At 33.8% G+C, this 26,397-nt stretch overlaps 2 protein-coding genes across 2 annotated transcripts; both read left to right on the top strand.

Moving 5' to 3' along the window:
* Window positions 1-9,457: 9,457 nt before the first annotated feature.
* Window positions 9,458-13,772, top strand: LOC127098175 (aspartate--tRNA ligase 2, cytoplasmic). Its single transcript, XM_051036684.1, has 11 exons — window positions 9,458-9,626; window positions 9,748-10,253; window positions 10,388-10,498; window positions 11,253-11,366; window positions 11,543-11,833; window positions 11,927-12,037; window positions 12,232-12,285; window positions 12,580-12,659; window positions 12,756-12,871; window positions 13,102-13,216; window positions 13,304-13,772. The coding sequence occupies exons 2-11, from the start codon at window positions 9,756-9,758 to the stop codon at window positions 13,428-13,430; spliced, it is 1,617 nt and encodes a 538-aa protein (XP_050892641.1). The 5' UTR covers window positions 9,458-9,626; window positions 9,748-9,755; the 3' UTR covers window positions 13,431-13,772.
* A 5,852-nt stretch (window positions 13,773-19,624) lies between these two features.
* On the top strand, window positions 19,625-26,196 carry LOC127098174 (uncharacterized). Its single transcript, XM_051036683.1, has 5 exons — window positions 19,625-19,929; window positions 20,022-20,077; window positions 20,192-20,246; window positions 21,195-21,424; window positions 25,870-26,196. Exons 1-5 carry the CDS (start codon window positions 19,719-19,721, stop codon window positions 25,876-25,878), a joined length of 561 nt encoding a protein of 186 aa, XP_050892640.1. The 5' UTR covers window positions 19,625-19,718; the 3' UTR covers window positions 25,879-26,196.
* The last annotated feature ends 201 nt before the right edge of the window (window positions 26,197-26,397 follow it).

Raw genomic sequence — 26,397 nt, 5'->3', positions numbered from 1 at the left:
TTTAAAATAAAAGAAACTAATAGAGTATGAGGAAATTGTGAATTAAACACAAAACAATTACATATTAATTTGATTATGTTAATGTATAATATTTAAAAGAGAAAGATTGAACATAATATGAATGAAATTTAGTATAAACATTGGAGTTAGACAATATAAATATTATTTTATATATATATATATATATATATATATATATATATATATATATATATATATATATATATTAGACAATATATATATATATATATATATATATATATATATATATATATATATATATATTTTTTTTTTTCTTTCAATTTGTAGTCATGTGAGTCTAATGGACTACCCGCAATCCATACGAGCTAGCCTTAATGGGTTGCGAGTTTTTTAGGACCAGGCTAAAAAATTCTTGGAAAATATAGAATCTAATTTTGAGGTGCAAGTCCTATGATTTTTTCGGGCTTGACGAACCGACCCATATTATTGCTTCAGAGTTTTCGTTTAGCACCGAAGGTAAAATTCTTAGTTGTTATCGGAGTTCTCTTGCAGACACCATTGAAGCTTTAATATGTATACAAAATTGCATGACAATCAAAATCGAATCTAATCGACTGATTCAACTGATCAGACTGGGAATCGAAATTCTAATTGATCTATGTAGACTTGAAAAAAGGCATGCAAAATAACATAGATTTAAACTAAAAAATTGATAAAGGATCGAAAAATCAAAGGTTTAAAAGGTCATATCGATTTGACTTTTAATTTATAAAAATATATAAAATATTTCATTTTGAATGAAAATGTTGCTTAATTTAATTAGCTTCTTCCTTCTCCAATCACTTTAGTAAATCACTTTAGTATACAACATCATTGATAAATCAAATAGAAAAATCAATTTAATGAATGAAAGTTGGATTTTGATAAATCAAATAGAAAAATCAATTTAATGAATGAAAGTTGGATTTTATATAACAATACATAACACAGAGTATATGGTATAATATATATAGTATGTTATTAATTATTATTATTATTATTATTATATTAAAATGAAAGTTTGGACCGAGCATATTGACCAATAATTTTTACTTTTGAAAATTTATTAAATTTCTTGTGTAAAATTTAAAATTGATGATTTTAGTATAGAATAAGCTGCATTTTTTTAACACGAGAAAACGAGGTTCTTGTTATTTTAAATATTTTTATGTTAATTTGTTTATTGATAATTTTTAAATATTTTTAAATAATTAAATATAAAATTTTAAAAATAGAAGATTATAAAAAAAAACTATTAAGTATTATATATTATAAAATTATCAATAAATTATTTTATATTATTTTAAAAACATAGTTATTTTAGTAAGCTGCTTTGGAACCTAAATGATAAGTCTGACAACTTATGAATTTGTTGGTCCATGATTATTATATGAAAGGGGAAAATCCCATGATTGTCCCTATTAGACAATCTTGTTCTTAGATTCTAAAAGTCATTCTCAATGTGAGAAGTGATGTGAACCAGTCCCAGGCTTGGATTATGATGCTACAACGACCTATATATCAAATTGGGACTATGTACATAACTTTCAAAGAGGAATAACCTAACGTTACTTAGAGAAAAATGATGTTTGATAATGGAGCTAGACCAAGAGCTAAACATGTTTTTTGGATGGTTTGTCACGAGTGACTAACCATTAAAGATATGTTGAATCACTTTGGTTTGCTAGATAATACAACTTGTTATTTTTGCAAGAAAGAAGAATCTATTCACTATCTCCTCTTTTCCTGCACTACTGTGAGAGAAATTTGGGATCATATCTTAGTTGGTTAAAGATCAATCATGCTCCTAAGGGTTGGCGTCAGGAATTGAAACAATTGCCCTTCTCAAATATGCATTCAGAGAACAATCTATGACATACGAATTTATAGAAACAACAGTTGTTTTGTGATCAAGATTAGCAACAAAACTATAGGTCCCAAGATTATTGACAATATGGTATCGTAGTTGGATTAATCCAAAACTTAGAAACCATATAGAAACTCTGCTAATGCCTTACTCGGATTTTGAGTTTTGGTGTCCTTGTGCTTTTGTTTGGGATATATATATATATATATATATATATATATATATATATATATATATATATATATATATATATATATATATATATATATATATATATATATATATATATATAAAATCTTGAATTCGTAGATATGACGGTTTGATATCCGATTCGATTTTGATCACCTTACAATGATACTCTAAATTTTTTTGGTACAATTATGATAGAGTTAATAGTCATGGTTAATTAATGACGCTAGTTAATTCAACTAATACATTTAAACTATTTACTCAGATTTTATGTTTTTGTTTATATATTTTTAGTAGTGAGAATTAAGGTGATAAAATTTAAAATTCAAAAGTTAAAAAGTTAAAAAATTGAAAGCATGATAAAAATGACACATAGGCAACAAAAATGAAAATTCTTCTCTCGTGTATCTTCACACAGGTGGTGAGCCTGCTCTAAGCGGCTTCACCACCCCTCAACCTCTCCTAGGCGGTTGGACTTTTGCCGGTTAGTGGTGGACGCTAGAAGCTTTGCGTTTGTCGGTCAATCATAACTGGTGGTTCTTTCTCAATGTCTTTAGGCGGTGTTCGTATAGCTCTGATAGTCTTCGTTTGTGGCGGTGAACTAAAGTCCTCCTTTCAGTATAGCTTCTTTTTATTGTAGTTTGGGGATTTTTGGTTTATAGTAATTTTGAGATCTTTCGGCGCCAATTTTTTTTACATCTAAGCCTTATCTTCTCTGGAACGGTTGAGTTGACATTTTTTTATTCTTGAATCTCTATTTGGTTATAGATCTGTTGAAATTTACAGGTTTCAAGATTTAGTTTGTCTCCACTGCATCAAAGAATTTTTGGTTGTTCGATTGGCAATGGGTCATTCTAGCTCTGGTTCAAGTTTACTACCTTTGTGGTCTTGAAATCCACTTCAGTTGATCATGATTGATCTCGGGCTGTTTGGCAAAAAATGGTCGTGATTACTTACCTTGCCGCAGTTTGTGAGTAAGTTGTTGGATAATGAATTTATTATCGTGTTCGCGGTCGAGTTTATTCACCTTATTCAAATTTTGAGTTTAGTGATTGTAATTTCATATATCATTTTTTTTGCAATTTGGTTTCGCGTTGTAAGTGGTTTGATAGATTGTGTACGTTCAAATCTCTGTTTGGTTACAGATCTGTTGAGATTTGTAGGTTTCAAGATTTACTTTGTCTTCACTATGTCAAAGAATTTTTGGTTGTTCGATTGGCGGTGGGTCATAGATTCCAGCTCTGGTTCGAGTTTACTACCTCCGTGGTCTTAAAATTCGCCTTAGTCGATCATTATTGATCTTAGGATGTTTCGCTATAAATGGTCGTGATTACTTACCGCAATTTGTGAGAAAGTTGTTAGTAAATTTTTTATCGTGTTTGCGGTCGAGTTTATTGACCTTATTCAAAATTTTAATTTAGTGATTGTAATTTCATATATCATATTTTTTTTCAATTTGGTTTCACACCGTAAATGGTTTGATAGGTCGTGTAAGTGATGTATGGATGTCTCTCTCTAATTCATATTTTCTTTAATATTTTGTTTTATTAGGTCAGACTCTATGTCCCCCCAATATTTTGTATTGTTTTTTATTTAATGGATTTCAGGTTTATAAAAAGAAATACATAACACTATAAGTTTTTCCAACATTTTCCTTTCCAATAAAATGAAGCAGTGAGATAAAAAAGTTATGAAAATTTTAAATAAAACAATAAACTAATTAAGTTTATAATATTTCGAATCTATAAATGTAATTTGTATTTGAAAAAGTACACAACACTACTAGGGAAGATCAATAAAGTCTTTGTTCAACTGTGTATGGATTGATTTCCTTTTTCTCTTCTACTGCTATTGGTATATATATATATATATATATATATATATATATATATATATATATATATATATATAATATATATATATATATATATATATATATATATATATATATATATATATATATATATATATATATATATATATATATATATATATATATATATATATATATATATATATATATATATATATATATATATATATATATATATATATATATGAAGTGAACAACCTCTATTTTTAAGGCCAATTAATGACCATGAATACTCGTGTTTCCTTGTATGAGCCTCGTATCATGATCATTAATTTTCCTTGAATGTATTGTTTATGTATTAAAGCTCTTTTATCGGGTTATCCCATCTACGTCAGTGCTAGGTCAGTTGGTAAAATCGATCTCTTCAATTGAGATGTGTTGATCTTAAAGCCAAGATCTTTCGCTATTGTCTCTCTACGACGAGCTTATCTGACCTTGTTTTAAGTAGCTCATAACCCACTCACTTATTAGGGTTGTGGTGTATATATCATTGGGTATGGATGTCACTATGTCAAAATAGACTTACTAGTACATAGTCTCCCACCTTTGTTTATGGTCCTGCTTTCCCCCAACATTTCCTTGTATTTTATATATTTATTTGCTTTATCTAACATACTATTAAAGCTTCTTAATTTTTCTATCTCCACACTTTCGAAGAACTTCAATCCTAGTTGAAGCCATAAGTTCAACATATATTTCGTTATTATGTCTCAGTGTCTTTTTATCATAACAGTTTCACCTTTGAACCTCTTTATATAGGATCTTAAAGGTTTGTATTTCTCCTCCGTGATTGACCCCGAGCTTTCCATTGATTTTACCTTCTTTTTGCACAAAATTAAGTGGGTTGTAAAATAAATCGTCTCACTTTTAATGTGAGGGTGAACATTTTACACTTATCTGATTCGCTTGCATAGTAGAAATTAAAGAGACATTCTACAAGTTGGATATGGTTGTATGGATCAGTATTTAAACAGTAGGTTCCCATTCATAAGAGCTTTTAGAGTTATCTTCGAACAAGATAGTCATTGATCTAATGTTACTAGGAACAACCTCCATAGGATTGTGTTGAAAACACTTTTACAAGGAACTACCAAGAAACCTACACTAACATTCCTTTTGTCCTTTTCCTCTTTAAGTGAAACTGTTAGGTCTATGCCTCACACACGCGAGTGGTGGAATTGTTGAATTCTCGGAGGTTTCTATCTTCACATTTCTTCAGATGCTGCCTACAAATACCTAATTTCGTGAATATATCGAGGTATATTAGGTTGCACACACTTCCGTCGTCAATCATTAGGCCTTATACAACATGATTCGTTATTGTGGCGGTTATGACTAACAATAATGTTTTGTTAGGTATTTCTTCTACTTTCTTGTGATCCCAGAATCCTAATATCTATTTGTCGCTCATGTGATACTCGACCTACATCATTGATTAGAGGAAGTTCTGCAGTGGAAACTCATCTGAAGCTAGTAAATCTATTATGATCTCCTTAACAATTGAAATCAAGAGTGATGTTAGGTCACAAGATTCGAAGGAAATTTTCAATGCAAAATTATAGATTATCTTATCCATCTTAATGCACTGTTATAATGATCTGGATTTTTGATCAAATGAGATCTGATCATGGAAATTCACATGAATCATAAGTTGATTCCCACATATGGTGCCATTGGGAGCAAGAAATATGCAAGAGTTATAATGGTGGACTCTCGATGCAGTGGTGGAAGTCTTCGATGCGGCAGCGCAAGGTGGACCTGTAATGTTAGCACTCCAACATCCAAGTCAGTGATAGAGTCCACGAAAAAGGTGTTGAGTGAAGAATGGAAAAAGTTGTGTACCTTGCGCTTTACGCATGCAAGAATATATATATATATATATATATATATATATATATATATATATATATATATATATATATATATATATATATTATAGGTAGTAAGTGGACCTTTCCCGTTTGGGCTCAACACTCGTAATAGTAAATAGGCCTTTCCTCCATCGGGCTTACGACCAACCTAAAATAATTAACTGTTATGGGTTGATCAAAATAGTCCCACATTAATTGGAAATCGAATATAAAAGTAGTTTATATACAACATCCATACACCTCAATCCAACAAGGCTTATTTTCTAAAGGATAAAGTCGTGAGAGTTCTCATACCCAAAACAGACAATACATCGCAATTGTAGTGATGCTGACTTGAGGCCAACCGAAACAATAGCACTAGAAGGAGGGGTCAGACCCATATGTTTGCACCCTGCCCTTTAACCTCAATTGGGGGATAATTGTTTCAGGTTGGCCAAAATAGTTCCACATTGCTTGAGAATTAAGTTTAAAGGTAGTTTATATACACAACACCCATACACCTCATCTTAATGAGGCATGTTTCCTAAAAGATAAAGTTGTGAAATTCTTACACTAAAATAAGACACCTAACGATGCATATTTCCTAAAAGATAAAGCTGTGAAATTCTCACATTCAAATGAGACAATATCTCATAACATCATTGACACAAACTTGAGGTTGACCAATTTTTTTATATTTTATTTATTAAATTTGATGTAGATTTTTGTTCGGTTAGTATATAAAAATATAAAATTCTTACAATTATTAAGAGTATGTTTGGATTTTCTATTGATTGAGTTAATTAAAAAAAGAATAGAATCGAGTGGAATCAAATGAAATGCATTTTATCCTATTTTATCGCTTTCTATCATTTTTTGGACCCTTTTGGTGGAATAGAAAAATTGATTTATTATGTCATGAAGTACCCAAACAATGAAATGAGATTTTTATTTTATTCTTCTATGTTATGATCCATTCCACTCCACTCCACTTTGTTTTACTCTGCTCCGCTCTGTTCCACTTTGCTCCGCTCAATTCCGCTAGTATCATTTTATGATATTATAGGGAATTTCTTATCCCACCCTATAGGGGTGGAACAACACTCTATGGAAAATCCAAAATGCCTCTCAAATTTTGGAGATACATCTTCGGACGCACCTTGAAATGTTAAGTGAGTCGGAGATGCATCTTCGTAATATTTTAAAATATACATCATGCATCCCACCCTGAAAAGAATTTGACACACATATTGTTCCGAAGATGCATCTCCGTTTATTTTACGGAGATATATCTCCATAACATATCAAAACATTGCATGTTATGTTTTGTTTATGTTTATTCAAATGAAGATTTATAAACGTTATGTAACATGTTATGTGACGAGATTTAAAACATACAATACAATCGAAATGTAAAAAATGACGTATATAAATCCAAATGGTCCAAAAATGACATATGTAAATAAAATCGAAAATACAAGATAAAGTAACATGAAATGAAAATAAAATACAATCCATAATGAATCAAAATTACAACTATTATATACTATTGCAATACTGTGTATGTCAGACTACATCTCCTCTGCCACCTTTGGCTCCTCGGTCTTCAATACCCCCGTCCTCTGGCGTTGTCTTCGGTATATTAACGCCCACATGCCTCCGTCATGATGACATCTAGGACTTGCCTCACATCAAACCCATCAGGGAAGATACTCCGGTCAATGTCTGCATGCACAAGCTCCACTATGCAACTATATATAGACAAGATAGTCTCAACATGATCTGAATGTGCATGCTCATCCTTTAGTATCTCCTGATGAGCTTCCTGTGTCATGGAAATAATAATAAATAAATAAACATTACAACCAATAGTGTGATGCTGCTTGTGACATGTTTTGTCTTCCACCTACAATCATATGATAACTTCGAGTACAGGTATACCAAATAAACGACCCCCTAATTGTACTCATGGTTCCGCTAGATGTCCTCAAAGTAACGTAGGTAGATGACATATGCATAAGTGGAACTCTTGTCCACAAAAATAACAGTGCCAGTTAAATATAGCAGGCATGCTATCATAACATACGCTCTATGGAGCCCCACCTGCTTGTCATCGCCTCTAGCCTAATGAGCTATAAGAAGATCATTTGTATATATTTTTTTAAGGAGCTCAAACCTAGCATGAACCCCTATAGTTCTCTCCATCTTCGACATCGCATCCTTTGGGTTAACTCCCAAATACTCTACCATCAACTCGAGTAGATTGTCTTTGCTAATCCTCCCATGATATAGAAGTTTCCCCCTGATCGGAAGATGTAGCAAACATGACACATCGTCGAGTGTGATAAACATCTCACTAAACGGGAGATGAAATTATGAGGTATCATTGTGTCATCTCTCCAGGAATGCATTAAGTGTCACATGGTTGGCCTTAATATAACCGGTCATGCACAAGTCTTTCATCCCAGATAGTGACAAAGCTGCATGAAACCACTCCCCATACGACTGAGGCAAGCTAGTAATCTTTCGGATGTAGTTAATAATCTTTCGCGGATCACGATCCTGCAGAAAAATAAATCGATGTCAGAAACTTATAATATATTAATAAACGTAAATTAAAAAGAATGAGTCCAACTAATGTTACCTCTCCTTCCTAAATATGTATGGCAGTATCGTCTGAATACAAAGACAATAGTGACAACTCTACATGGCCTCCTCCAAATGGCTTTAGCTTAACATCCTTAGCAACCTCACCATCCAGAGGTGGAAGTGGCTCAACAGTATCAACAACCAGAGGTAACACTGGCTCAAAAGCATCCGTCTGAGGTGTCATTGGTGCCTTTAGTACCATCGGTGACTCGGGTACCTCTGGCGTTTGAATAGGTGAAACCTGACGTCTGTGGGAGGATGAAGGGAGTGATGATTCAATAGGTGAAACCCGTCTCATACGGGAAGAAGAAGATGGAGAAGCATGAGTCATATAAGTAGATGTTGTTGTATGGCCAGAGTGATCAGGAGCCTCTGAAACTTGACTATTCTCCCGCCGCGCTGATGCATGTTGTGCAATCCTCCTGTGCCTTAGTCTATCGTGTCGATCAGTCATAATGTCTATAAATAAAAGTAAACCAGACAATTAGTGCAAGCAAACAACACTACAAGCAAGAAAAACAAAAAATAAAACAGACTGCTAATTTCTGGAGATGCATCTTCGGTTACTATGAAACTTAAACGTTGAAAAATTCTAGAGATGTATTTCCGAAAATGTCTACAACTCTGCAGGTCCGTCAATGGCGGCAATACAAACATGCAAAACCCAAAAATAATGGTTTGATCATCATTTTCATCTAACATATATGTTTTAGAGTATGTCTAAACTATCATTCAAACAATTTCTATTCATTTCTTATCTTAATAATCAATTTCTACACATTTAAACAAAAACTCTAAAGAAATTTAAAACATTAAAAAACTAACAAATTTAGAGTTTACATACTTTATTGATGTCTCTTATGCATTTGATGTTGATGGTAGAATCTCTGAGTTTGGTTGTTCGATTTGGAATTATATATATATATATATATATATATATATATATATATATAATAAAAAATTCTTATACTTTAATATAGCCTTAAGTCTAAGTTTATTGTTTTAAATTTTTTTTTGTTGTTTTAATAAATAATAAAATAAAAAACACAAACCTAGTATCCCTTACTCATCTCTCACAATTCACTCAAACCCTCATTTCTCACCCCTCACACTCACTCCTTGCTGCGTTTTTCCTTCTCCATACACCATCTCCATTTTCGTTTTTTTTGAAAGCAAAGTAAGTTTATCAATTTCTCTCTCTTATTCTTCATATATTGTCTTCCACAGTTATTATTTTGATTTCCCGTTCGATGTTTTGTGAGTTTTAAGATTTCAGTTTTTCTCATTGTCTGTTTCAGGCAAAAACATGTCTTCAGAGTCTCAAGAACCGCCGCTCTCGTCAGAAGCGCAAAGCAAAAAGGCCGCTAAGAAGGAAGCCGCAAAGCAGGAGAAGCTCCGCCGCAAACAAGAGCTTGCCGCCGCCACCGCCGCCGCATCAAATCTCTCGGTCGAAGATGACCCCCTTGCCGTCAATTACGGCTTTGTCCCGCTCATTGAGATCCAGTCAAAGACCCCTGTTGATGTCAACGAATGGACCCGAGTTGAAGCTCTTGATGATTCAGTAGCCAACAAACCGGTCAAAATCCGGGGGAGGGCACAAACTATTCGACCAGTGGGGAAGAAGATGGCGTTCTTGGTCATCAGAGAAAATGGTTTCACTGTACAGTGTTTGGTTCAGGCACAACCTGAGGCAGTGAGTCCGCAGATGGTGAAATTTGCTGCCGCACTCAGCCGTGAGTCTATTGTTGATGTCGAAGGTGTGATTTCCATTCCGGCTGCTCCTATCAAAGGTGCCACACAACAGGTTGGTTTTGTTCTCTTGTTGCTTAGGTTTTGTGATTTTGTGGTGTTTTGAATTTAGGGTTTGTGAATTTTGATTGTATAGGTTTCTTATTATGATTATTATGGTTTTCTTTTGTATGGTTTTGTTCTCTATAGGTTGAAATTCAAGTGAGCAAACTGTATTGTGTGAGTAAGGCCGTTCCTACTCTGCCGATTAATCTTGAGGATGCTGCCCGAAGTGAAGTTGAAATCGAGAAGGCCATTCAGGTATATACATTCATTACTGACTAGTGACTAGCAATGTTGTAACTGAAGTTGCTGTAAAAGCTTTAATCACAATTAGGTCGTGGAGTCTCCGTTGCAATTACTTTATTGCGTATCACAATTGATTGATTAAATATGTATGTCTGTTGATTGTTTAATATTGTGGAACTTGTCTTCTTTTATGTGTAGTGGTGTAAGAACCAAACTAACCAATGACCCGATGAACCCAAATATCCAAATCAAGAAAATTGTTTGATTTTCTTTTATGTTAGCATCCAAACCCGGCCTCTATTGTTTGGGTTATCAGTTTCATGTCATTCAAAACTATCCCCAAGACCCGAACCAAATAAGTTTCTTAAATACATGTTGTTATTTCTTTTGTATCACTCTATTGTGAATTTTATGCTAAAAAATATGTTGTGTGCATGTATTTTATTCTAGTGCATTATATATTGTTTTTCTCATTGTGCTTATGTACTGGTTTTAATAATATAGGAAATCTATAATGTTTGAGACAAAGTTCATTTTATTTTAAATAAGTTTTTAAATTTTTTAAAGGTAATCAACCCGATTGAACCAAATCAAACCGACCTTTTCTTTATCGAGGTTTGGATTTCGTGAGAAAAGATTGCATAAACAGAACCAAACTGACCATTTTTTTATTGATTAAATTTTCATCCTCCTCAAAATCAAACTAGACAGACCTGTTACACCTCTATTTATATGAATGTTGATGGGGATTTTTTAATTGGTGCAGGCTGGTGAACAACTTGTTCGTGTGAATCAGGATACACGATTGAACTTTAGAGTACTTGACCTACGAACACCAGCTAATCAAGGAATTTTCCGTATTCAGTCTCAAGTTGGAAATGTAAAGCCTGTTATTTCTGATGTTATTCTGACAAGTTTTTTATCTTTTGTTTTTTTGAATCATAGTTGTTACTTATTGGAATAAATGACTACTGAGGAACTAACTTAAGAAATGCATTTTGTTGTGGGGTGCTAATCTGAATGATCTGGTTATCTCATGATTGCGGTGTTGGGCAGGCGTTCCGACAATTTTTATTAGCTGAAAGTTTTGTTGAAATCCACACTCCAAAGTTGATTGCTGGATCTAGTGAGGGTGGAGCTGCTGTCTTTAGACTGGACTACAAAGGGCAACCTGCATGCTTGGCTCAGTCACCTCAGCTTCACAAGCAAATGTCAATCTGTGCTGACTTTGGCCGTGTTTTTGAGATTGGTCCTGTGTTTAGAGCAGAGGACTCCTTTACTCACAGACATCTGTGCGAGTTTACAGGGCTTGATGTTGAAATGGAGATTAAAAAGCATTATTTTGAGGTACATTTGACAGATTTGAAATTTTGGGTGTTTGCATTTGAAATTGTTGAGGGACAAAACGTGGTTGACTGAGGAATTGAGTTTTTTTGGCAGGTTATGGATGTAGTTGACAGATTGTTCGTCACATTGTTTGACAGTTTGAACACAAATTGTAAGAAGGATCTCGAAGCTGTGGCGAATCAGTATCCATTTGAACCTTTAAAGGTGTTTATTTTGTATCATCTTTGGTTGTCTTATGCATCGGATTTGTTATTTATCACACAATCAGTTTCATTTTGTTCAAATGATTTGTTATGTAGTGAGTAGATGTTGCTTTTGTTGTGTAATGTATTAGTATTAGGTGCAAATGAATGCATTTTTATATTTTATGATCTGACTATAGCCTTTTGAATGTGCAGTATCTGAGAAATACTCTGCGGCTTACATATGAAGAAGGTATTCAGATGCTCAAGGTAAGCTTAAATGTTTCTCAACTAATTAACTTGCATGCTGTAGATAAACAAATAAATGTGATAGGACGAGACGGCGATGCTTGAACCTTTAAATTTGTTATCCTTGTATTTGTCGTAACAGTGAGATAGAGAGGGGTGGAAGTTTATGCACCGATAGGCAGTATCCTGTGCACATTTTAATCTTATAGATTATCATACCTAATATCAACTCTCAACAATATTATAAATGTCATTGTGAAACTATATTATATACTGTTGTGTTGTTGTGCAGCTAGTAATGATTTTGCTTTGCAGGAAGTTGGAGTTGAAATCGAACCTTTTGGTGATTTGAACACTGAAGCCGAAAGGAAACTAGGCCAACTAGTTTTAGAAAAGTAATTCCCTATTCAAATCTTTTACATCTAAAGACTTTGTCTTTGTTTTTAAGGATATTGTTTAAAATTGTTTCTGGACTGTAATTCTATATATAGGTATGGAACAGAGTTCTATATTCTTCACCGGTATCCTTTGGCTGTAAGGCCATTTTATACAATGCCTTGCTATGACAATTCAAATTACAGCAACTCGTTTGATGTCTTTATTCGTGGTAAGTAGACACTTAAGTTATTTTATCATGCAATGTTTTGGTATTACAATCTAGTGCACATAAATTCATCATGTCTCATTTAACCTTCATGCTTCTGTAAATGCGTTTGTACTTCCATAAAAGCTCGAGCTTTTGGTCATGTTTTGCCAAATGTGTGTGTAGTTCCATAGCCGCACGAGCTTTGATAATTGTTTCTTGATTTGAATTTTTGTGTATTCATTTCCATTCAGGTGAGGAGATAATTTCAGGAGCTCAGCGTGTTCACGTGCCTGAATTTTTGGAACAACGTGCCCAGGCTTGCGGTATTGAGGTCAAAACAATATCTACTTACATCGATTCTTTCAGGTATTATTTTTTACCTCTTCCTCTTGTTTTCAATTTTTGGTTTAAGAAAATGTCTTATCAGAAAGCTAAATGCTTCATCATTTTCAGATATGGTGCACCACCACATGGTGGTTTTGGAGTAGGATTGGAGCGTGTAGTAATGCTCTTCTGTGGCCTGAATAACATTCGCAAAACATCGCTTTATCCACGCGACCCACTCAGGATTGCACCGTGATGATATTATTAGTGTTTGTTTTTGAGCTGAAAATAATGTGATCTCGTTCATTGGAAGCTTGAAGGCGGAGGTTTCGCGCCAATCATGATGTGAAAATACTGTTTCTAATCATACTATCAACAGTGGTGCAGATGTCAAGTCTTTTCTATTTTCACTGGCAATCTTGATATTAAACATTTTGTACGAAATATTTCTGATGTTTGACATGGTGTTGTAGCCATTTTGATGCTACACCTCACTTTCAAAAGGTCTACTTTTCGTCTAATCAGTATCCAGGAGATTCAGTGATAAATTTAATCTTTCTTAATGAACTTCTGTATGAATGCTGATAGATTGTTTTGACTTGTGTGCATTTTTTAGTCTCATTCCTTTTGTTTAGTATGGAGATGCACTTTTGGATTTGTCCTATGCGCATGAATAATTTCAATCACAATTAAAAATACAATATGTAGTAGCTTTGATTGTCAATAAATCAATCCAAGCACTACTTGTCATAGCTGAATATACGGAGACATCAAATTGTTGAATCTTCCTTTGATATATCTCAATTTTGCCACTCTACTTCATGTTTCAATTACAAGTATAACAATATTTGTAGTACTATTTAATGGTAATTAATTTTGCCACTATAACAATATATTATAACTTAATAACAATTAAAATATTTGTAGTACTATTTAATGGTAATTAATTCTTCTTTATCATATATTAAAAATTGTAAACCTTGTTTATGATTATAGAAATGATTACATAGAGTTGTCCATAATTAATTTTTTTTTGACAAATATAATTCAAAATATTTTGAAGATTAACATTTCTATTTGTTTATTGTTATAGTAAAAGAAATAATAATTGAAAAATGTCTTTTTTGGATGACCATGGTAACTGTTTTAAAATGAGACTAAAGATATGAACTAAAATAGGAAGCAATTTTCTTATTACTCTTTTGATAATGATAATACTACATGTACATAAGTCATGCCTTTTATAGGCTTCCTATGCTTAACATTTAAGCAAGTTATTTTGGTCATTAAGAAAAACTCCTAAGGTATTTTAGTCACTTTTTCCTTTTTCCAATCAAAATTTAGAGTACTTAATTCTTGTATTATTTTATTTGATTTAATTCTTACATTACCTCCCTTAAATCAAGCTCACATATTTCAAGCATTTGTAAAATAACTTAATCTTTAATGGTTTTATAAAAATATTTGCAATTTGTTAAATCGAATATTAATATGCTTACTCTTTAATGGTTTTGTAGGATTATTTTTTACATGAAAAATTAGATCCTTATCGAGGATAATAGTTGTTGTCATCGTATCAGTTTGTAGGACTATTCTGTTTTGATACACTTTTCTAAAATTCTTCTCATCCACATTGTTCAACTTCAGCGGTAGAAAGCGCAACAAGTGGTTATTTCTTCGAAGACCATGAAATTGTATTTGTGCCCAAATGAAATGCGTACTAACGTGCCTTTTCTTGTTTCTATATCTCCAACTCAATCACTATTATGTATCCAACAAGCTCTACATCTTTATTGCTAGCATAAATTTTTTTATTAGTCAGTGTAGCTTTGATATGACGAAGAATTCTCTTAGCTCCTTGAAAATGACTAACACATGGCTCTTCCATGAATCTACTAAGTAAATTAACTCTATAAACTACATCTTGTATTGTCACAGTCAAATATCTCATACTTTCGATTAAAATTTTATATTAGGTTAAGTCTACCCTCTTGCCACCATTTTTCTTGTCAACTTTAACTTCAATGGATGTGTAATTTGGCTTTGAATGCTCCATCTTGAGTTTCTTCAAAATATCACCTGCATACTTCTTTTGAGAAATAAAAATCTCATCATTTTGTCAGACGACCTCAATGCCAAGGAAATAGGACATTAGGCCCAAGTCTGTCAGATGGATCATTATCGTTACCCAAAACACAATCTTGTAGTCTGACTGATAATTTATGCGACTTTTATTGTCTTTTGGAAGTTTATGGCTCATCAGGTGTTAGATTATGTTCATTCTTCTCTTCATAGTCATTTAAAACCACCATTGGATCCTTTTGTGACTTTGAGGACCAATCTCACATTCCTCATTCATCAAAAGTCACATATCGATTGATAATCACCTTTTCTGTCTCTGGATTGTAAAGCTTATAAGTCTTTGAGTTTGAAATGTAACCAACAAAAATACATCTTTCTCATTTGTCGTCTAACTTCTTTCTCAGATGATCTAGTACATGAGCATATGCAATACATCCAAAAACTCTAAGGTGTCGATTGAAGGTCTTCTTCCACTCCAAGCTCATCAAGGAGTGTTATATTCTTTCTTTAAGCAACTCCATTCTGATGAGGTGTGTATCTTATTTTTAATTGATGCTCAATTTCATGTTGCTCGAAGAAACTTGTACCAACAAAGTATTCCTTTAATGTCTTGAAGGCATTACATGCTTTTGATTTTTGTTTCAAGAAATACATTCAGGCTTTTATGTTAAAATTATCAATAAAAGTAATAAAGTACGTACAACCACCGGGTTTTGGTATTTCTACTAAACACAGGTATGAATAAATTATTTGAAGTAGTTTCTTTGCTCTCCAAGATATTCCAGTTGGAAATGAGTCTCTATGCTTCTTTCCAATTTGACAAGTCTCACACACTCCATTTGGAATACTCATAATAGAAAAACCAGAAACATATTCTTTTTCGTGATAGGTAATTCAATCCAGAAAAATAAAAGTGACCAAATCTCATGTGTCACAATCAATCATCATTTGGAATAATATAACACGAGCAAAGAAATTTTTCATGTTGAATTTTCAAAGGAAATAGGCGATTCAGTGTCATTGTTACCTTTGTGATAAATCTACCATTTAGGTCGATCAACGTGCATAAATCATTATGAATCTGCATGTTGTAACCTTTCTATGACAATTATCCTATATTCAATAGATTGTGATGAAGACCAAAAGCTTAGAAAAAAATAACTAATAAAGTTTTGTCATTCATCTTTAACATGATAGAAATTCAACCTTTCCCTAAAATTGGAATATTTTATTTGTTTCCAAATTTTACCATTGACTTCGTTGTTTCATATAGAGAAGGAAATAACTCTTTTTCCACACATAAGATTACTACATCTAGTGTCAAAATACCAAATTTCTTCTTCTTTTGAAAATGTATAACTTGCCAAAAATAAATTTTGAGGATTTTCATAGTACTCACCCGTACTTTGATACGAACTTTCTGCCACATTTGCCTGAGGTTTTTATCTACAATCAGTTGCTCCGTGTTCAAGCTTTCCACAATGATAACAACTATAATTTGTTCTTTCTTAATTATAAATACTCATTCCACTACCATGGTTGTTAAACCCAAAATTATTTTTACCTCCTCCTCGATTGAATGGATTGAAATTGTTGTCTCTCTGTTGGTTGAAGTTGTCACGTCTTCTTCCTCTATAATTTCCTTGGCCTCTTCCTCTATAATTTCCTCTTCCTATAATATTGTAATTATTTTGACATCTTTCTTATACAATACGATTTGATTCAAAAGTGTTGTTGAAATTTACTTGACTCTTAAGAACTTCTTATTTTACTACTTTCTCAATCTTTTCTAATATTTTCTTGACATGACTTTCAATGTTCCCATGTAACTCTGATATAGACAAAGTGTCTATGTCGTGAGACTCAATTACTGTAGTCACCACATGGTCAAACTACATCAACATCGTATGTAGAATCTTTTCTACCACTTTGCTATCCGAAATATCATCTCCATATACTCTCATCTTGTTGATAAGATTTATAACACAAGAAAAATATTGTTCTACCATTTCTAAATTAGACATTTTGTACCTTTCATATTCTCTACGAATCGATTCTAATTTGGACTTTTGAGCTTTCTCTACTCTTTTATGTGACAACTTTAATATGTTATACGCTTCTTTAGGAGTCTTGACATTTGTTATTTTGTAAATATTGAATAATCAATTTCTTGATGAATTTGTGAAAGTGCCAACTGGTCCCTTATACGAGCGACATCATCAGCTCCTTATTATAAATTGGGATCCACAAAAATCTTAGATGTGTTGTCATCAAAAGTTCTCAATAGCTAAAATCTGATTCTGCATTTAATTTTGGAACGGACAAGAAAAAATTATAATTTGTCATATCTCTCACAAAAATACTCACAATCATTTTTTACACCATGAAAACTCTTTTGTTTCTCACACACTTGAAATATTTTTGACATTCACACTAGCAGGACCTACCTTGCTATGATACAAATTTGTTGTTAAATGAGACTAAAGATAAACTAAAATTCATAACACGGAGGAAAGAATTTTCTTATCACTCTTTCATTCATATATTTTGATTTTGATAATGATAATACTACATGTACATAAGCCATCCTTTTTATGAACTTCTTATGCTTAACATTTAAGTAAGCTATCTTGGTCATCAGGAAAAGCTATAGGCGGTTCATGCATTTGGTCCAATAAGATGCTTTCTTAACGATGAAGAATGAGAACATGTCACATGCTATTACTTAGTGATTAAGAAAAAAGTCTAAATATCTCACTAAAGTATTTTAGTAACGCTTTCCTACCAAATTCTAGAGTACTTAACTCTTGTATTTTTTTACTTAATTTAATTCTTACAGTAACTATAATGGTTAATTGACACTATTGCTAAGGCAGGTATGATGATCACCTCATGCCTAGCCTCAACAACTTTTTCAATGAGATTCATTGACCCCTCACATGCGTCGACATGGGGCTTGTTCCAACATTTAGGTCTGTTGGTGTGAATGTGACTGCTCTAGAGTCAATTAAGTCTTGAACTTTGTATTTCAAAGCCTTACAATTCTCCATTGTGTGCTTCACACATCCATGTGGTACTCGCATTGAACATTGACATCAAAACCTGGTGGATAAGGGGGAATTGTAGACGTTAATTCTTTCAAGGTAACAGATCCACCTTTTAGCAAATAAGGAAGGATTTGATTATATGAGAGTGTCATGAGATCGAACTGTCTTTTTGGCCTCCTCAGCCTTTGTTGGTTAGGTTGACACTATTGTGGACCGCGTTGCTGCTGATTTCAGTGCCGGTGTTGATACCATTGCTGCTGATACGATTGTTATTGTTTGTAAGTCGACTATTGATATGGTTGTTGTTGTGGATAGGGTGTAGGTGCTATGGCAGCAATTTGGTGATAAAGTATAGGAATACACTGTTGAGCTCTATTTCCCCCCGCTCCATTATCACATTGACCTCACCTTCTGGCTTCTTCTAGAAGTTAGAGTGACTTCTTCTAGAAATTAGAGTATGGTTTCTTGCCTCCACCTGAGGTATTTACAGCACAAGGTAGCTTTTCTTTCTTCACTTGGCTTTCTATCCTTTCTTCGATGGTGACGACTTCGAAAAATGTTGGAAATCTAGCTCCCACCATCTTTTCTATATACTCGAGGTGCAACGTTCCCATGAACATATCAATTAATTCCCTGTCAAGGAAAAAATGGTTGGACTCGAGCTGTGAATTCTCTTCACCGTTGGACATACTCCTTTACATTTATTATTGTGTCGTGTCATATATAAGTGCGATCACGCGTTAGACAAAAATATATTCTTTCACTCTTGTAATTACACCTCTTCGACCTTACAAATTTGAATGTTAGAGTGGTATATTACATGTACACCCATTCTCAATCCACCGAAAACTCTTGTCGCCGTACTAAAGAACTTCCACAGACGACCTTTAATAATACTCCACCAAATTTCTATTTTACACCAAAATATTAATGAATTATTAATGTTATTTTTAATTATTTATTATTATAATATTTTTTAAACTTATCTTTTGGATGCTATTATTATTATTTTATATATATTTTTCGTAGAATAACTTAATATCTATGAGAAAGTAGTAAAATAGTTTGATAAAAATTCATTTTTTTTAATCTTACCTCTTCTCATACTTTTCAGTAGTCTTTTCCTCTAGTAAGGAAAAAGTAAAGACAGATTCAAATTCAAATTTAAATTTTTATAATAATATTTTTTAAATTTATCTATCGCATACTATTATTATTATTTTCTTATATATATTTTTAATCATAATGACAAAAAAGTAGTAAAATAATTTATAAAGTTATTTTTTTTTTACAAAATTAATTTTTTTTTTAATCTTGTCTTACTTGTCATTAGTCATTTCCTCTAAAGAGGAAAAAGTGAGGAGAGGATCCAAATCCGAAATAAAATTCTGAGAATAATTTGCAATAGAAAGAGAATGGTGAAACCAAATGAAGTAGAAGGAGTAGCCGTACCTGAATCAACAATAGAACTACTCAACCGTACTTTATACGACATTGAGCAACTCGAACCCCAATTGCCCCAATTTCTCTCCCTCTCAGACCCTGATTACCTCTCCCAACTCCCACTCCTTCGACGTGCTCAGTCTCTCATCTCCCTCGCAAAACTCACTTCAACTCTCTTCTCATGTTCGTACTTGCAACTTTATTACCATTATCATCATCATCATCATCTATTTGTTCTTGCTCTACTTCAATTTGATCTTGATTTTTCATTACAGTGAAGTTGAAGTGTAGAGGAATTAACCCAAATGACCACCCTTTCAAATTTGAGCTTGTAAGTATTTCGGCATGTTTTTATTTTGTGTTGTATGTGTTATTTATGGATCAAAATTTGATCTTTGCTGATGCATTGCATGTTGCTGAAAATTGTTGGTTTTATGTTTCACAGGATAGGGTTAGTGTGTGCCAAAATAGACTGGAACGCCTTCCCAATTTCAGTGAAGGTACTTACATGTGTTACTTGTTTCTTATTCTTTCTCAATTGATGGAAGGGAATGGTATAAACTTATTTTTTATTGTTTGGAGTAATTAAAAAATGATGGTTGTGTTGGACAATCGATAGTCAACCTAATAGTCAACCTAAAACTTTGTCGAATCTCTATGACAAGTATCAACTACAAAACAATGTGAATGCTAGGTCGTGCCAAAAGCAACACACTATATGGCTCGAGTACAATGTCAAAGATAGAACATTATGGCGGAAGTTGATCCTTGTAGCCGATCCCACTTAGTGGGATAAGGCTTGGTGGTGGTTGTTGTTATTATTATTGTTGTTGTTGTTGTTGTTGTTGTTGTTTGAAGCGGAACCTGATGAAATGTATTCCATCCCATTCCATCACTTTTCATCATTTTTTGTACCCTCCGATTTAGACGGAATGACAAAATTGCTCTATTCTATTATGAAATACCCAAATAATAGAATGACTTCTTTGATGTGAGAATCATGAGATTGGGCTACCTCCCAAATGTTACGACTCTAGGAATCGAATCCATACTCTTTTCATGGGGAGAATCATGTTGGCTGTCTCATTCTAACTTTGTTGCGAGTTTAATGTTGGATAGAGATATGACCTAAATTGTGGTTATGAGTGGTAAATATTTCAAGTTTTATGAGGTTGAGTTAACCCTGAAATCTAAGATGGTATCTATCTAGTCGTATCCTAGATACGTTTGACTCTTAAAACTAAGTTTTTTCTTTTTAGTCTGTGTGTTTTAAGAGTTTCTGTTATACTGGCAAGGTTATTTTCTTTGTTTTGATTGTCTAATGCTAAGAATTTGATATGATTCAGATTTTGATACTCTTTTTGTTGAACACTCGGTTAGCTTGCCACATTTTGTATCTTTCATTTTGAATTTCATGTGTCTGAAAAAGAACTGGTTATTTCAAGCAGCTGAGTGGCAGGATATGGTGGAGGAAAATCTGAACTATCATGAGCAGACTGGTCAAAAGAGGAAGTATCCATCATCTGAAGAACAACCTGATCAATATGATTCCAAGGAGTTTCTGGAGAAATCAACAGGGGAGCTTCTTGATGGTGGTAATAGTGGAAGTAGTATTATTAAGAAATCAATAATAGTTGACTTATCCGATGATGATGATGACGACGACGATGATGATGAGGTGATTGCACCCTAACTCACCCAAATTCTGTTAGTGGTTTCAAATTTCTATGAACTTGATATCCCCTAAAATTTTATATATTTCTTTAGAGTAGCTGTATAATGGTCTAAACTTTAGGGTGGTAAGAATTTACTGTCAATAGAATAATGACTTCTGATATGAGAGTCTGAGGGTTTTGTGAGGATAAAATCTGTACAGGCATTAACTTTTAGTTAGCAATGTAGTCAAAGTCATAGGTTACATGAGATTTCAATGTGGAGGTAAAAAAAAGTTCCATCTTCGAGATGTATTTTCAATCATTCATTAAGTTCTGGCAAAATTTTAGAAGATGCTTTCCACAGTCATTGCAACTAGTGTCTTTATTCCTTTATGATTAAGTTTGTAACTTAGCATAGATAACACACCTTTTGTTAGTGTTGATTATGCAAAAAGACCAAGTACAAGTATTTTGTCTATGCTTCTCAAGGAACACAAGCACAAACAAATTAATATTTTTATTTTTTTGCTTAGTAATCCTAGTTTCATTTGTCCATTAACTAATATACAACCAATAGCGGCGCTATAGCCGGAAAGCGAAGCGGTGCATAGGCTGACCGCTATGAGAAGAGCCTTAGCGGTGCAGAACAGAGTAGCGGTCGCTATAAGGTAAATATCGGGGAGCGGTTCCCAGCCCGAAGCGGTTTCTGGCCCGCTATCTTTTTTCCCTTTTGAAAAACTGAAATTACCCTTTAAATTTAAAACAATGCAACTGTGTTTTCCCATCAAATTTGATCTCCTCTTCAAATCTAACCTTCTTTCATCCATCGATTCCGCACTTCGTTTCTTTCTTCGACAATTCCAGCATGCAAACCACACTTTACGTTTGATATCCTTTCTGCCTGTTATGGCGCCTCTATTGTCTCCTCTTGATGTGGAGGTAGGTCCTTGTAGAGTCGTAATTTTTCTACATGGTGCAAAGAAGTGTCTCTTATTGATTCCAAGAAAGATGATCCACCTAATTGATTTAAGTCGGGGTTGGTTAAGAAAGTTGGATTTGGTCTTTCGACTTCCTTCTGGAGAGACCCTTGGCCTGGTACGGTTCCTCTTGGAACAAGGTTTTAGAGACTTTTCTCTATTTTCCAAATTCCTAAAGGTACTGTAGGTGACGTTGGGAGTTGCGATTAGGGGATGATGACTTGAGATCTTGGATGGCGTAGACCATTCTTTGTGTATGAAGAACCTATGGTGGCCGAGTTCTTCTCTGCTCTCCAAGAGGTCCAGCTTAATGGTGAGACAGACAAGTGGATTTGGAGACATGCGAGAGACGACTCCTTTTCTATGGCCTCGGCCTATCAAGTTCAAATAGGTCTTCATCCCCTTCTTAAGGGGCAAGCGGGGAATCTCTTCATAACTCTTCCATTGATTTGAGAGAGCTGGGCTCTTGCTAAGCTGATGGGTTTTTTTGGCAGCTTCTGCGAGATAGGTTTCCGTCAAAGGAAAATTTATTCAAGCGCAAAGTTACTACCGGTTCGGAAGGAACCTGTGTGCTCTTTGTGGGGATAGTGCTGAGACGTCTTCTCATTTATTCGTCTTGTGCATGTTTCTTTCTAGTGTCTGATATAAGGTTTTTAGGTGGTTAGGGGTCCAATTGCCTCTTCTTAGGGATATTAGATCAGTTTTTGAGTTTTTTCTCTCTTTAGGATCTAGACCTAAAATTAAGGGTATGTTTATTATGATTTGGCATGCGGTGGTGTGGACTATCTGGTCTGTTCGTAATTATAAGTTTTTTTCTGGTTCGTCAACAAATATGAAAGAGGTAGAGGATAATAGTATTTATTTGACCTGGAGTTGGTTTAGTAATAGATCCCCGTTGAACTCTCTTTCCTTCATTGATTGACTTCAAAACTCTATCATGTGTATGAACCAATAGCGACTCGAAAGTGCTGATTTGACCCCTTGGCGTCTAGGGGCTTCTTGGTGTTTCCTTGTGGTCTTGGTCCGCGGTTAGAGGGTGTCAGAGCTCAAGCTTGGTCAGTGTTGGATGTTGGTTTGCTTATTGTTTAGCTGTTGGACTTTTCTCTTTTTCGGCTTGTTTTTTTTCAGTTGTTGTTCTTGTTCTTGTTGTTTTTTTCCCTCGCTTTGTTTTGTTTCATTGATGGCTTTTTATTGGTGTTTGCTGGCCCAGTATTTCTTGTGCTCATGGCCTTTTGTGTACTCTTACAGCCTCTTTTGTCTTTTTATTTATATATTATTTGACCATTAAAAAAAAAAAACGCTGCATAACATTTCCCTTCTCTCAGCAATTCGTTCTTCAGCTGCAGTAGCCGTCGCAGATCCTCCTTCTAGTCTTCGTTTTGCACCCACCTTCGCCGTCGTTCCTCCCTCTACTCTTTGTTCTGCGTCCTTCTCCTTCGATTCTTTTTTCTTCACATTTTCTTTCTTCTGCTCACATTTTCTTTAGGTTGGTTCTAGCTTTTTCTTCTCCCGTTCTTCTGTTTTTCTTTTTCTTTCTCTTCTATTGCTTTGTTTTTCTTCACGTGAAAAGGTAAGACTTGAGTTATTGGCATTCTAATAGACATATTTCCTAAATGCTGCACCTTTATCCCCTAATAGTGCCAGAATCTTATATTCATTTTCATTGTAATTATGGGATGCACACCTAAAGTGTATCCGTTGGGAACCCATGATTTGTATTGAAAAGAAAAAAACACTTTTATTAAGAAAATAGAAAGAGTAGGAGAGAAAACTCTTCTCCAAGGGTTTTACCTTCTACAGTAGAGTTACTCCTCTATTCAGAAAAGTTTACAATATTCAATGAATCTACTCCTCTATCCACAGATTCTCCTACTTATACATACCATTCTCTGTAATCAATTAACTAACTACTCTAGCTGATCAATAACTAACTACTCTAGCTGATCAATAACTAACTAACTACTATAATCTATCAATTAACTAACTAACATCTTTAACAACTGCTTCTTATCCTATATTGTTTTTTGTGTGACTGTTATCCTATATTGTTACTAACTCCTCCTTATTCCATACACTATCAAACTTCTCATTGTCTTACATCCTAACATATAAGAAATATATATTGTAGTTCATTTCTTTGTAGAACAATACATAAGGGGTATTTATAGAATACAAGTGACAGTAAAATGTGTTGAGAATGTATCAAGTGTGAGTAGTGTGGATAATAGTCCCACATTGGTTGGAAATATGGAGACTTGAGCATTTATAAGTGAGAGAACCCACTTACCTATCACCTTAAGGTTTTGGGTGAATATGTGGTGTGTATCTCACAAAGATATTGCTCTAGAAAAGAAGTCTCACAATATTCAATGCTCCCGAGTGAAAAACTCCCCCAACAAATAATCGAGGACATTTGCTACTTGACTTTTGGTAGGCATGTAGGACATACAAATCTCATCATTGTCGATTTTTTCTTGAATGAAGTGCTTGTCCAATTTAACATGTTTCGTTGGGTCATTTCGGACAGGATTATGAGCAATAGAAAATAGTTGGTTTATTATTGAAGTAAACTTTGACTCGAGTTGCCACCCCTATTCATAATAGATATTTGATCTCCACCATCCTTAGCAACTGATTCCCTATTCAGTGAGCTTTCCGAGGCGTCTCTTTCTTATGATCTAGAAGCAATTCTTTATTTCCCATATTTCAAGTAAACTTTGTATTAGGCCTCTTCAGTTTTGAAACTGTTATTATATTATTAGGAGGGGTTAATGGGAAATTATTATATTAATAATTGCTGTTACGTTTTACTAATTCTGTGTTTATGTTTAGAATATCAGTTGGTTTCTATCACTCTCTCTGACGAGTTCCACGGCCCTCTTACCATGTTTGCTGGCCAATATCTGCAATGTGCCATTTCTGTTGTCCATTGTGCAACAGAATAGGGATTATTCGCCCCTTAAGATTATTAATCAAAGAAAAATGAATGCACAAGGGAACACTATCTGCGCTCACACTGCAAAACAACTTACAAGAATAAAACCGACTAGCAAATTAACCTAATGGAGAACTAAAATAGAAAACACTAACGGCCAACAACAAACCAAATTACAACATTAATCCTTATTAGCATTTCTTCCCTTCTTTCTATAATAAACCTTTAGAATCTGCTCTGAAAGGGGAGATTCCTCAATATTAGTCTTCGACCTAACAGGAAGGGTCATCCTAAACTTGAATAAGTGGGTGCATATTTCTCACGAGGTTGTGAAGGTAGAACAAAAGATGCACTGAACAAGGAAACAAGCTCATTGGTTTTAGTGCTTTTATGTGTTTATTTATCTGTCGCTAGTAGTATTTTCTCGTGTCCTCATATTTCTGCTCAAATAAGAGAATAGTCAAAACTCATGAGCATATGATTCTGGTAAGTGATAGCTAGAGTATTTAGGTTTTATTATTCTGTCAGAGATTTTCACTTTGTAATCTTTTTGCAGTATATGTGAGTGAACAGCAAGGAGCGCAGTGTTCATGGGAGGGAATGATTTTGATGTGTTTCTGCGTCATAGTTGCTTTTCCATGCTTTTGAATGACTCATCCATTTTTGGCAATAGAAATCGAGGGCACGGCAACATGTCTCTAAGCAGCGATATATCAAAGTTGTAATGCATGTATAGATTCAATCTTGATGTGTGACAGACATGCTATAAATTGTTGTTTGGAAGGATAAATTGTTTCTGCGTCGTAGGATACTAAGATTTTAACTCAACTATGTACATGTATGGATTTAATGTTAGATGATGATGTTCTTGTTTGATTACAAATCTGACTTGGTTGTTATAAGATCACATATACATGTTGATATAAACACAGGAAAATAATCACTAGTTGAATTTGTATAGTTACTGTGTCAAACATATTTCATATACCACCTGTTTTCTTGTTTTTTTCAAATTAATATTGATTAATAAAACATCAACAAGAAGGATCCTGATTTTACTTTTAGAGGAAAATGGCAACAACTG

Source organism: Lathyrus oleraceus, chromosome 6, assembly GCF_024323335.1.
Source record: "Lathyrus oleraceus cultivar Zhongwan6 chromosome 6, CAAS_Psat_ZW6_1.0, whole genome shotgun sequence".
Taxonomy (NCBI): domain Eukaryota; kingdom Viridiplantae; phylum Streptophyta; class Magnoliopsida; order Fabales; family Fabaceae; genus Lathyrus; species Lathyrus oleraceus.
Note: the sequence above shows the minus strand (reverse complement) of the source record. Positions and strands in the feature narration are given on the sequence as shown.